Raw genomic sequence first — 13805 nt, 5'->3', positions numbered from 1 at the left:
GCATGTTCTCTGGATGCTTTCAAGAGAGCTAGATCGGTCTCTTAAAAATAGCGGAGTCAGGACACATGGGGAGAAGGCAGGAACGGGGCATTGATTGGGGATGATCAGCCATGATGACATTGAATGGCGGTGCTGGCTCGAAGGGCCGAATGGCCTACTCCTGCACTCATTTTCTATTGAATAGCTACGTAATAATGGTGGATAGCAAGGCATTCAAAACAAAAAATAGATACATACCTTGCACCACTTTGACGTTGAATCTTAGTCTTCTGAGAGCTTCTTCGGCATTAAAGTTACATTTTACCAGCTCATACAAAGCCTATGGAGTTAAACAGAGATAGAAAATTGATTTGTGAAACAGCAGTACTACATTCTGCAAAAGTACCAGGAAGGTAACATAAACAAAACATGAAACTCCTACCAAAATTATTTTTATATCTTCAAGAAAAAAAAAAGAAAATTTCTAAAACAAAATCCGAAAGCAGTATGAGCATCAAGACGAGTGGGAAGGAGGATCAGGAACAAATGGCAACTCAGATGCTGGCTTTAAAAGCTAAGGTATATATCTATGGCATTGTAGTAATGTTTTCAGGTCACACATCGGGATGCAGCGAACTAAATGCTCTCCCCACAATGAAGTGAGCCAGGAACCAGTAGCCCTCAACAATGCTAACAATTAAAGCCACAACCTACAAAGTGTCCATTACATCAACATAGCCCATTCTAATATGATTTAAGCTTATTCTAGTCACAAGTACTGAAAAACAATGAAAAGCTTTCTTTTGCATGTTTTCCATCAGATCAGACATATCATACATAGATACCTTCATTCAGTTCCTGAGACAAAGTCCAATGTCCACAATGAGGTAGAGTTGAATCGAATAGTACCCTCAGTTACGGAAGGACCGCTCAGAAGCCTGATAACAGAGGGGAAGAAGCTGTTCCCGAGTCACGTGGTTTGCACTTTCAAGTTTCTGTACCATCTGCTGGACAGGAGCAGGAAGGAGGAATGACCGGCGTGGGACAAGTCTTTATGTTGGCTGCTTTTCCGAGGCAGCTTGAAGTGTAGATAGAGTCAATGCTGGAAAGTCTAGTCTGTGTGGTGAACTCAGCTACGTCCACAACCCTCTGGAATGTCTTGCCGTCTTGGGCAGAGCCGTTCCCAAACCACATTGGTTTCACAATGTTCCTATTGATGATGAGCATTCTTCCAAGTCCTCACACATAAATTGAGTGTCAACCAAAGTAGACCAAAAGTAGAGCCAAATGTTAAGAAGAAACCCCTTTTTGCATGTTATCCTCAAATTATTCTTGTCAAGGAATTTTCCAAGGGATTAATTTATTAAAGTACAATTTAGATTTTGGAGGTCATCACATCCACATGAAACTTGGATTGCCAATCGAAAGGAGCATATGGAAAAGAGCTCAACTTTAATATAGAAGGTAATCTGTGTAGACATGATAGTCACCTGTTCACTATCTTTCACAAGTATTCCTTCAGGCAAGGTTTCTGTCATTTTCTCCTCTCTCGATCTCTTTACTGCCTTGTACAGATACTCTTCCACTCGTCTTTCTGGGAGAACGTAGGGGTCCCATAACAGCTGGTCTTCATTATCATAAACTGTAAGTGTGAAAGAGGGAACAAAGGCAAGAATTTAAATATACCAAATAACAATCATTAAAAAATCGACCACTACCAGTAGAATCTAAGTAAGGAGTTTAACTACCAATAGAGTCTAACTAAACACTAAGGAAATTAAAAAAAAAAGATACCTCAAAAGTATGCAAAATTAACTAATAAAACACGCATGGTTCTAGCACCTTTTACATCCCAATATTCCTGTGTTTTAGATTCAGTGCATTTTTTGTAAAATGTAGTAATTGCATTAATGACAAACAGTGCAACCAGTTCTGAAAAAGGCCTTAAACTGAAAAGCTAACTTGTTTCTCTCTACAGATTGGCCTGGCTGACTGGCCTAATCAATATTCCCAGCAATTATTTCACATTTTCAACATGTTCCACTTTGAATTTTGACAGGCAGCCAAATTAGCTCAGCAGGAATGGTGAAGATCAAAGAAACATTCAGAGAATTTGTTAATTCCTAGGATGATTGCTGTTCAGTTACAATAAATGACTACAACTTGTTAAAAAAAAAAAATCCTCTTTTTGAACAGTGTCAATTGATATCTTGTCTACAATCAGATTAGTCTGAATTCCATCCAAGCATGAACACAGACACGAACATGGGTGGCATGATACTGTCACCATGTGCAGAAACATTACGCTATTTGGAAACTAGTAGATTTCTCAAGGATGAGTCTACGATGGAATTTTGGGGGAGGTTTTGCTGTTGAATAGTCACTAAAAATGGTCACATTTAAAAAGATGGAATTATACAACTTTGGACAAAGATCAGATGCCAAAATCAGGTTGAACTACTCTCCCAGAATGCCTGTGACATATTTGACAGCATTAAATTTTAAATGCACTACAAATACAAATTCATTCAGAACGTCTGAAAGTTTCAAGTGTAAAATCACTTTGTCAGTATAATCTCCTTTTCCGTAATATTATCTGCCAGATCTAACTCCGGTCCCCCTTTTAGTCCCCCGATTTCTTTCTTAAGTATGCTCCTTAGTTCCCGAAACATAAAAAAGGCACATAAAATAAAATCAGAATGATACTCTAAAATCAAAACTCCACCAGAGACTACTACAAGAGCAATTGGAAGATCTAAAAATTAATTAACACCACTAACACGTACTAATATGGCAACAGAGCCAAGACAAAATAATTTTCATAGATGCAACGTATCTATTCATTCAACGAGTGCGTGGATTTTTAGTTTCTCCGATCTTAAATTGACCGCGATAGATTAGGGAAACTTTGATAAATGCATTGACAGTAGATACAATTTTAAGAAAGTACAAATGATTTATCGCAAGTTTTTATTCCTGTCCAGTACAATAGTAAGTTTTAAAAACATGGTTTACCGAAGGAAATTAAGGATACAGTAGCTTTGGATTCAGATAGGAGACAACAAATGTTAGCAGAAACAACTAGCTTGAAGGTTGGGAGCAGCTTAGAATACAGCAAAGAGGCTAAAAAGATTGTTTAATAAGGGGAAGTTGAAGAGTAAATAGATCTGGGTGTCCTTGCACACCAGTTACATAAATTAGACATTCATATGCAGCAAGCAGTTGATATTTGGCCCGCAAAATAAATTTGTCCTGCATTATGAGAGGATTGAGTTGTGGAATAAGGAGGCTTTGCTACAATTATGCAGATCACATCTAGAGTATCCTGTGGCGTTTTGGGCTTCATGCCCAAGAAAGGGCATACCTGCCAGAGAGGGAATGTAACAACGGTTCCCCTGAATGATTCTTGGGTTGGTGAAACTGGGAGGAGACAGGGATGGCCAGGTGGCACTCACTGGAGTTTGGACGAATGAGCAGAGATCTCATTCTGACAGGACTGTAAAGGCTCAATGCAGGAAGGATGTTTTCTGTGGCTGTTTGGTCACAGTCTCAGCAGACGGGCCATGACATTCAAGATTGCAATGAGAAAAAACTAATTCTTCATTCTGAGGTTGGCAAACTTGTTAAATCCTCTCCGACAGAAGACTGAGCAAGTCCAGTTGGATAGATTTCCAGATGGATAGATTTCCAGATATGAAAGGCATTTAGGAGTAAGGGGATCCAAACAGAAACAAGATTAGCTATAATTGTATTGAATAGCAGAGCATGCTTGGAGGGCCAAAAGCTAGCTCCTGGTCTTAATTTTCGATATTATAACTAAACAATATTTTTATCCACATCAATCGACGGTATGAAGTATTTGTAGGTCAAGAGAATCAAGAAAATAATTTGCCAAAAATGCAAATATGGACGGAACCCACAATGCCTCCCATTCTTACCTTTTTCGTTTTGCCTATATTTACTAATAAAAGGTGGAATTGGAGCTTGATACTGAGGACCAACCATAATTTCCTGAAAGAAAACAAAATACAAATTTTGGCAAGTTCTCTTAAGAGGCTGTGAAATTCCACCCAAAATATTTAAATTGAACATCTAAGGAAATCAGATTACGCATTTAAAGTTGTATAACCATATAACAATTACAGCACGGAAACAGGCCATCTCGGCCCTACAAGTCCGTGCCGAACAACTTTTTTCCCTTAGTCCCACCTGCCTGCACTCACACCATAACCCTCCATTCCCTTCTCATCCATATGCCTATCCAATTTATTTTTAAATGATACCAACGAACCTGCCGCCACCACTTCCACTGGAAGCTCATTCCACATCGCTACCACTCTCTGAGTAAAGAAGTCCCCCCTCATGTTACCCCTAAACCTCTGTCCCTTAATTCTGAAGTCATGTCCTCTTGTTTGAATCTTCCCTATTCTCAAAGGGAAAAGCTTGTCCACATCAACTCTGTCTATTCCTCTCATCATTTTAAAGACCTCTATCAAGTCCCCCCTTAACCTTCTGTGCTCCAGAGAATAAAGACCTAACTTATTCAACCTATCTCTGTAACTTAGTTGTTGAAACCCAGGCAACATTCTAGTAAATCTCCTCTGTACTCTCTCTATTTTGTTGACATCCTTCCTATAATTGGGCGACGAAAATTGTACACCATACTCCAGATTTGGTCTCACCAATGCCTTGTACAATTTTAACATTACATCCCAGCTTCTATACTCAATGCTCCGATTTATAAAGGCTAGCATACCAAAAGCTTTCTTTACCACCCTATCTATATGAGATTCCACCTTCAAGGAACTATGCACGGTTATTCCCAGATCCCTCTGTTCAACTGTATTCTTCAATTCCCTACCATTTACCATGTACGCCCTATTTTTATTTGTCCTGCCAAGGTGTAGCACCTCACATTTATCAGCATTAAACTCCATCTGCCATCTTTCAGCCCATTTTTCCAAATGGCCTAAATCACTTTGTAGACTTTGGAAATCCTCTTCATTATCCACAACACTATCTTGGTATCATCTGCACTTACTAATCCAATTTACCACACCTTCATCCAGATCATTGATGTACATGACAAACAACAAAGGACCCAACACAGATCCCAGAGGCACCCCACTAGTCACCTGCCTCCAACCCGACAAACAGCCATCCACCATTAGCCTCTGGCTTCTCCCATTCAGCCACTGTTGAATCCATCTTGCTATTCCTGCATTTATACCCAACAGTTTAACCTTCTTAACCAACCTTCCACGAGGAACCTTGTCAAAGGCCTTACTAAAGTCCATATAGACAACATCTACTGCTTTACCCTCGTCAATTTCCCTAGTAACCTCTTCAAAAAATTCAAGAAGATTAGTCAAACATGACCTTCCAGGCACAAATCCATGTTGACTGTTCCTAATCAGACCCTGTTTATCCAGATGCTTATATATATTATCTCTAAGTATCTTTTCCATTAATTTGCCCACCACTGAAGTCAAACTAACAGGTCTGTAATTGCTAGGTTTACTCTTAGAAACCAATCCTCGGTGACTGTTCCCGTTTCTAATGACATTTGAAATATTTCTGTCATAGCTCTGGCTATATCTACACTAACTTCCCTCAATGTCCTAGGGAATATCCTGTCAGGACCTGGAGACTTATCCACTTTTATATTTTTCAAAAGTGTCAGTACTTCTTTTATTTTGAAACTCATAGTATCCATAGCTACTCTACTCGTTTCCCTTACCTCACATAATTCAATATCCTTCTCCTTGGTGAATATCGAAGAAAATAAATTGTTCAATATCTCCCCCATCTCTTTTGGCTCTGCAGATAGCTGCCAACTCTGTCTCTCCAATGGACCAATTTTATCCCTCGTTATCCTTTTGCTATTAATATAGCTGTAGAAGCCCTTTGGATTTACCTTTTGGATATATCCTAGGATAAATCATAATCACTTAAATATGGAGTCAGTTCCATTGGGTATGGAGGTGGTCCAGCAGTTAAACTGATAACCCACACTGCTGTGCTAACAATGTGGAGATCAGAGTGCAAGTTCAACCAGGAATGCTGTGGCATTTGTACAGTTAATATTCTGAAATTTTAGAAATCTAGCGCTTAGTATTGACAGTATTTAATAGTTAGTTATTTAATCAGTCATCTGCAGATTATACCAAGGGCAATGGTGGAAATCTTTAATCTAGCCCAAGTATGACCACAGATATACAAAAAAAACCTCTTAAATGCCCTCCAATAGCCCATTAACCCACTCCATTTACAGGTAATAAGGTATGGGCGGTTGTTGGCTGTTTCAATTGCCCAAAGAAATGATTAAGGCCAAAAATTAATTCTACTTTACGCATTAAATATATACAACAAATTCACATTGAAATTTGCCTCCAAAATCTGTGACTAAAACTACCACAAAACGTCCAAATTTCAGAATCATTGGACATGAAACCTTAAATAGCATACTCTTGCTTCAGTTCTGATTCAAGCACACACACACACACAAGCCATTTCCTGCTCTATTGTCAGGACCACTTTTAAGAAAAATTGCTCAAAGTTCTTCAAACAATTCTGTACATCAAGACTTTTATACCATCCTTCATATTTCTGTGTTTCACCCACATTCTCTTTTGTTGCATCCAATCTTTCTCTTACTGCCATGTCATAACTCAGCAACAAACAGATCTAATACTTTCTGCATGCAAGTTCCATAAAGCACATCATGGTAAAAATTACTCAGCCTTAAACCCATGAAGAAACTTGGAACCATTGAAGAGATAACAGATCCTTCCCTTTTCCTTAACCAACCAGTAAACATTCATAAATTCTGAGCTAATCACTGATCTGATGGTGCAACTCATAATCTTGTGCATTACAAACCCCTCTTGCAACAATTATTGCTATATCCTTTAATTTCAATTTATTTAATTGCATCCCTTAACAGGTTTTACATAGATTTAGTATAAACGTAGATTTAGCCATCTTTGTAATCTAGACCTCGTGCAATAAAACTCAGTGCAGCAAAATTACAAAAACCTGCATTCCAACAATTCAGAAAGCCCAGTGTCGGCATCTGGCTACTCAGCTAACGTTTGCCGTTTCTCTTCACACTCATCGGAGGACGGACCCATGCTCCCTTCTGACTTGCTGAGGCTGGAGTTCCCGTATTCTCTAAATTCACCTTTCACTGAGAACATGTTTGTTTTTCATTAGCTTGGTCCTCAGTTCCCATTCAACTCACTGGGGTGCCATTTCCTATGCTCCCTTTAAACTGTTTCATGTATTCTTTTTACATTTATTAGGGTTTACGGAGAAATTTCTTGCAATACTGCATAACACCTTGAAATAAAACAGAAAATCTGTTTGTCTGCCAGGGTCCTGAGCATGCTGAGTTATCAGGATTTTACAATGTACATTACTTCTCTTAAAAATGACTCTCAATTTTAACAATTTGATTTTACAATCAATTTCTGTAAAACAAATCTTACAAATACATACATATTCAAGATAATACTTCCATATATGACAGCCAGCTGAAAGTATAATAATGCCATAGACCACAAGTCATAAGAGAAGAATTAGGCAATTCAGGTCTTCAAATCTATTCTGCCATTTGATCATGGTCGATCTATTTTTCCCTCTCAGCACCTTAATGAATGTTCTCATGATCTTCGTGCATGCATCCTTCCACGCCATATTTAGTTAACCAAGAATCTGCTTGGAATTTATCCAATACGAGTAGCTCAGTTGCATGCTACCCCAATAATCTGGTGTTTTCAAAGCACGACAAAAGTGGGGAAAACCAAAAATGAGAGAAGGCAGATGTAAAAGAGAGATAATTGTGGGAAGATCAAGCACTTTTGTAGTAGAAGCTGCAGAACATGTTATGACCAACCCTGTAAAGGTGGCATCTCTTCCGGACCCACAGGCTGATGAAGGATATACACTAATCAATGCCCACAGGCACTAACCTTTTTACAGTCATTCGACAAAATAGAATCATCTTCTTCAGAATCCTCATCCGTTAAGGAAAGTTCCTTATCATCTTCAATAGAATTAGCTAGAGAGCAAATAAAACATAATTTATATTTATATCCAAATTAAATAGTTAAATATAACTGAGGTGTAATAATTATTTTTTGTTATTTCGTGCAGCTACACAATTAACTGTCGTAAAACTCAAGAATTGATGTGGAACTGAACTGAATCAGAATTTCCTCTGATCTTTATTTGCTGTATTAAAATTACATATAATTAATACCAATGATATTACATTTAATAATTGAAACAGTTATGTATTATTCACTTAAACAATTTTTTTTAGCATTTGTCTTTTTCTCAACCTCTACAAACATGCATGGAGGAATAAAATGCCTAGCATTCTAAATAGGATCTTAACCCACCATCAATTTTAGATACATGGAACTGCAGATGCTGGTTTACAAAAAAGGCTCAAAGTGCTGGAGTAACTCAGTTGGTCAGACAGCACGGAGGACAGGAATAGATGATGTTTCGGGTAGAGAGCCTTCTTCAGACGGATTGTAGTGGAGGTGGGGAGGAGGGGAAACCAGGCAAGTGATACGTGGATACAGGTGGGGTGGGTTTGAAAGGCAGATGGTTGAACAAAGGCCAGAGATGAGAAGCCAAAAGGTGTGAGATAAGGATTAAAGTAGTAATAATGAAGCAAGTCCCACTTAACTACATTTTACAGCACCTGCTTTTTAAATCTGGAACCCGAGTGCCATTTAATTACCTAAATGCCAACAGTTCTAAGCAAAACCACCAGCAAATGTAAGCAATGTTCAACCCATTTTGCAACTTCATGGAAGTTTAAAGCCTGCTTAGTTCTCGTAAAGGCTATTAACCTGAAAAAAAAAACTAAGAAAAATTTAAATTTTATTATTATTTAGGACATAACTTAAAAAAAAAAATTAACGAGCTTTTAACATTAAGAGGAATCTACTGTTTGTGCAAAAATAGTTTTGAGATTTTAATTTCTCTTCGGCAGACTCTCTCTCTCTTCCTCCTGATCATCGTTTTCCTCCAACTAATATAATGATTTGGTTGAAGTCACTGTTAAATCTTTGACACAGACTGGCAAGAATGTTGGCTGAGAAAAGGATGCAAGGATGATACGAAAGGATAACGGCAGGTTACATGAAAAGAACACAGATACATTATGTGAATGGGCAAAGATGCAGCAATCTGAATATGTGGGAAAATGTGAGATTACACAGTTCAGCAGGAAAAATGAAAGAATATTAAAGGGTGAAGGAGAGAGCTCTGATGCAGAAGGACTGGATGTACTACTGTACATTATAGCCTTTCCAACAAAGAGATAAGGTTTATTAGATTGAAACCTGGAAGGGACAAGTGTTCCGACAAAGAAAGATTGCAATATCTAGGCCGCTGGAGTTTACTGACGAGAGGGGAGACTGTAGTACAAGTTCCAGAGGGATCAGGGCGAAGAATATGGTCAGGGCAAAGCAGACTTGTGAAAGATCCAGAGGCGCCAGGGCAAGGTTCTTCTTCGAAAGGGGGTCACAGTTTTTTAAATAAACGATCATCGGTTAAGGTAATTAAGCAAAACGTTTTTCAACTGCATTATTTGATCAAGTTCCCTCCTGGGATAAAGTTCTATTGTATCGTATTGATATTTTGGAACTCTGATCTTCCTAGGGCAGTTGAAGAAGAATCTTTGAATATTTAGAGGCAGTCATAAGGTGTATCTCTGTATTCATGTTCATAAGTGAAAGGAACAAAATTAGGCCATTCAGGCCATCAAGTGTACTCCACCATTTAATCATGGCGACCTCGCCAACGGTCTATCTGTCTTTTCGTCTTTTTTGTTATTTTTAGTGTATTTTAAAAAAGTATGTGTTAATGTTCTCTGGTTTGTTTTATGTGGAGGGTGAGGGAGGGGGTCGAGGGAAACTTTTTTCAATCTCTTTTTTAATTATTATTATTACTTTTTAACTATTTTAAAAAAATATTTGTTTTATTAGCAATTGAACAAGGAGAAAGTAATCAACATAACAATTATACAATTTTCGTACAGCTTCAGTTTTAACATTTTATAAACTAATAAGTGAATCGCAAAAAAGAAAAAAAGGAAAGGGAAAAGAAGAACTGAAAAAGAAAAGAAAGAATTTCGAAAAAGATACAAAAATAGAAAGAAGACCCCTGAACTAACGAAGAAGTGAAAAAAAAAAAGTGGAGATATATCCCACTACCCTTCCCTACACCCGCTCACTCGACCCTAGCGTCGGTTTTGAATTTGTGTTCAACCATTCTGTTGTTGAAGAAATTAAATGAGAGGAGACCATATTTTGGAAGATTGATCTGATTTGTCCGACAAAACAAGCATTATTTTTTCTAAATGTAGGGTCTCGGTCATTTCTGTAATCCACATCTTCACTGTCGGAACTGTTATCTTTTTGTAGAATTTAAGTATACATTTTTTCAGTTATTAAACTGTAGTCAAGGAAGCGTCTTTGGAATATCGTTAACTTAGGGCAGCCCTCTGACATTCCTAATATTTTGAATCTGACTCCAATTGAATTTTGAGTGTTTTAGAAATGGTCTTGAATATTCCCATCCAGAAATTTTGTATTTTTCTCCAACCTTGCCGGAGATGCGATTGTTTTCCGGATCGTATCTCCGGTCGCTGTGCGGCCTAACATCATGGAGCTAGCGGCCCTGCTTGAGACTGACTTTGAGCCCCACCGTGGGGCCGTGGATGTACCATCGGAGTCTGCGATCCTTCGCCTGCGGATTTCAACATCAAGGAGCTCGCAGTCTCGGGTAGAGATTGATGTCTGGAATCTCCAAAGTCGTAGGAGGTCTGACTAGCCCCGACCTGGGGTCCGATCTCCCGGCGCGGGGAGCTGAGATCTCTCCCCCCCCCCCACCCCGATGCGGAGGGCCTGACTACCGGCTACGGGAGCCAAGATCGTCCCGTCAACGGAAGGTCCGAGTGCCCCCAACCGCGGGAGATCAAAGAAAGGAAGGTATTGAACATTTTTTCACCTTCCATCACAGTGAGGAATGTGGAGGAGTCACTGTGGTGGATGTTTATGTTAAAATGTATTTTGTGTCTTGTTGCTTTTTATTGGAATGACTGTTCAAGTTCAAGTATTCAAGTGAGTTTATTGTCATGTGTCCCTGTATTGGACAATGAAATTCTTGCTTTGCTTAAGCACACAGAACCTAGTAGGCATTTACTACAAAACAGATAAGTGTGACCATATACCATAATATAAATATATACACACATGAATAAATAAACTGATAAAGTGCAAATAACAGAAAATAGGTTCATAATAATCAGAGTTTTGTCCGAGCCAGGTTTAATAGCCTGATGGCTGTGGGGAAGTAGCTATTCCTGAACCTGGTTGTTGCAGTCTTCAGGCTCCTGTACCTTCTACCTGAAGGTAGCAGGGAGATGAGTGTGTGGCCAGGATGGTGTGGGTCTTTGATGATACTGCCAGCCTTTTTGAGGCAGCGACTGCGATAAATCCCCTCGATGGAAGGAAGGTCAGGAGCCGATGATGGACTGGGTAGTGTTTACTACTTTTTGTAGTCTTTTCCTCTCCAGGGCGCTCAAATTGCCAAACCAAGCCACGATGCAACCGGTCAGCATGCTCTCGACTGTGCACCTGTAGAAGTTAGAGAGAGTCTTCCTTGACAAACCGACTCTCCGTAATCTTCTCAGGAAGTAGAGGCGCTGATGAGCTTTCTTGATAATTGCATTAGTGTTCCCGGACCAGAAAAGATCTTCAGAGATGTGCACGCCCAGGAATTTGAAGCTCTTGACCCTTTCAACCATTGACCTGTTGATATTAATGGGGCTGTGGGTTCCCCTCCTACTCCTTCCAAAGTCCACAATCAGTTCCTTGGTTTTGCTGGTGTTGAGGGCCAGGTTATTGCGCTGGCACCTTATGGACAGTTGCTCGATCTCTCTTCTATACTCCAACTCATCCCCATCAGTGATACGTCCCACAACAGTGGTGTCGTCAGCGAACTATCTAGACTACACTTCTTCCCACCCTGCTTCCTGCAAAGACTCTATCCCTTCCTCACAATTCCTCAGTCTCAGCCGCATCTGCGCCCAGGATGAGGTTCTTTAGGGAGTGGGGATTCCCCTCTTCCATCATAGATATGGTTCTCCCTAGGGTCTCCTCGATATCCTGCTACTCTGCAACATGCCATGCTCTTGTTCCCCCTCCCTCCCCCCTGTCGTAACAAGGACGGTCCCCCTGGTCCTCACCTTCTACCCCATCAGCCATCACATATCCTCCAACATCTTCACCACCCCAACGGGATCCCACCACTTACCACATCTTCCCATCACCACCCCTTTCTGCTTTCCGCAGAGACCGTTCCATCCACAACTCCCTAGTCAACTCGTCCCTTCCCACCCCAAACCACCCTTACCCAGGTACTTTCTCCTGCAACCGCAGGAGATGCAACACCTGTCCCTATACCTCCCCCTCTCGACTCTGTCCAAGGACCCCAACAGTCTTTTCAGACGAGGCAGAGGTTCACTTGCACCTCCTCCAACCTCATCTACTGTATCCGCTGTAGCAGGTGTGGACTCCTATATATCGCCGAGACCAAGCGCAGGCTTGGCCATCGTTTCGCTGAACACTGCCTAAACCCACCTGATGTCCCAGTTGCTAAACACTTTAACTCCTCCTCCCATTCCCACACTGACCTTTCTGTCCTGGGCCTCCTCCATTGTTGGAGTGAGGCCCAGCGCTAATTGGAGGAACAGCACTTCATATTTCGCTTGTATTTCAATGCACGTGGTCTAAGAAACAAAGTGAATGACCTTGTAGCAGAAATTGGTAGGTATATTCCTCATATTCAGCTTACACCCCAGCGGTATGAACATTGAGTTCCCTAATTTTAAGTAACCCTTGCTTTCCCTCCATCTCCATCCCTCCCAGTTCTCCGACCAGTCTTACTGTCCCCGACTACATTTTATCTCAGTTTGCTTTGTTATTAGCTTCTTCTAGCTAACAATGATCTATTCTACATCTTCCTTGATTTATATTCCCTTTGTCATATTTTCACACCTTACACTTCCTTATCTATTACTCTTATCCCCTGGTCGCTACCTCCGCGTGGTTCCTTTACCTTGAGTTCCCTGATAAAATCCAGTTCATTACACAACACTAAATCCAGAATTGCCTTTTCCCTGGTAGGTTCCACTACAAACTGCTGTAAGAAACCATCTCAGGTTCAACTTAGGTTCTCTCTCAAAGGCTCTACCAAGGCATTCCTAGATACATGGAACCCTTTCCTGGAACTTGTTAACTCTCTTAACTTGTTTCCGGACTCGGAAGAGGACTGAGTGCCCTCTATCACTGCTCTGTCTTATTGCAGCTGCTATCCCCTCAACCCCCCCCCCCTTCCCTACACTTTTTTTTTTTCGTCCATTATCATTTTGTTTATCTTATCATATCTGTGTGGATGTGTACGTATGTGAGTGTTGTTTGTCTCCGGGTGGCGAGGGTGGGTAAGGGTAAGGGTTTTGAGGGTCGTTTACATACTGTTGTACAATTATGTCCTGACTATCACTGTCTGTTATCATTGTATGTATGCAAATTGCTGTCAAATTAAAAAAAAAAAGATTTAAATAAAAAATTAAATAAAAAGTTCATCTCATCCGAGATGAGAAGAACTTTTTTCACACAGAGAGTGGTGAATCTCTGGAACTCTCTGCCACAGAGGGTAGATGTGGCCAGTTCATTGGCTATATTTAAGAGGGAGTTAGATGTGGCCCCTGTGGCTAAGGGGATCAGGGGGTATGGAGAGAA

At 40.1% G+C, this 13805-nt stretch overlaps 1 protein-coding gene across 3 annotated transcripts in view; it reads right to left on the bottom strand.

Annotated features, from left to right (window-relative positions):
• The window catches only part of LOC129711327 (mesoderm induction early response protein 2-like), an 85843-nt gene that overhangs the window by 25948 nt on the left and 46090 nt on the right, over positions 1-13805 (bottom strand). For all 3 annotated transcript variants that reach the window (XM_055658905.1, XM_055658906.1, XM_055658907.1), the window contains exons 6-9: positions 7953-8041; positions 3918-3990; positions 1470-1621; positions 238-319 (exon numbers count right to left, since the gene is read on the bottom strand). In XM_055658905.1, the coding sequence (XP_055514880.1) occupies positions 238-319; positions 1470-1621; positions 3918-3990; positions 7953-8041 (396 nt within the window). The remainder of the gene's footprint in view (positions 1-237; positions 320-1469; positions 1622-3917; positions 3991-7952; positions 8042-13805) is intronic.

Source organism: Leucoraja erinacea, chromosome 29 (assembly GCF_028641065.1).
Source record: "Leucoraja erinacea ecotype New England chromosome 29, Leri_hhj_1, whole genome shotgun sequence".
NCBI lineage: Eukaryota > Metazoa > Chordata > Chondrichthyes > Rajiformes > Rajidae > Leucoraja > Leucoraja erinaceus.
Note: the sequence above shows the minus strand (reverse complement) of the source record. Positions and strands in the feature narration are given on the sequence as shown.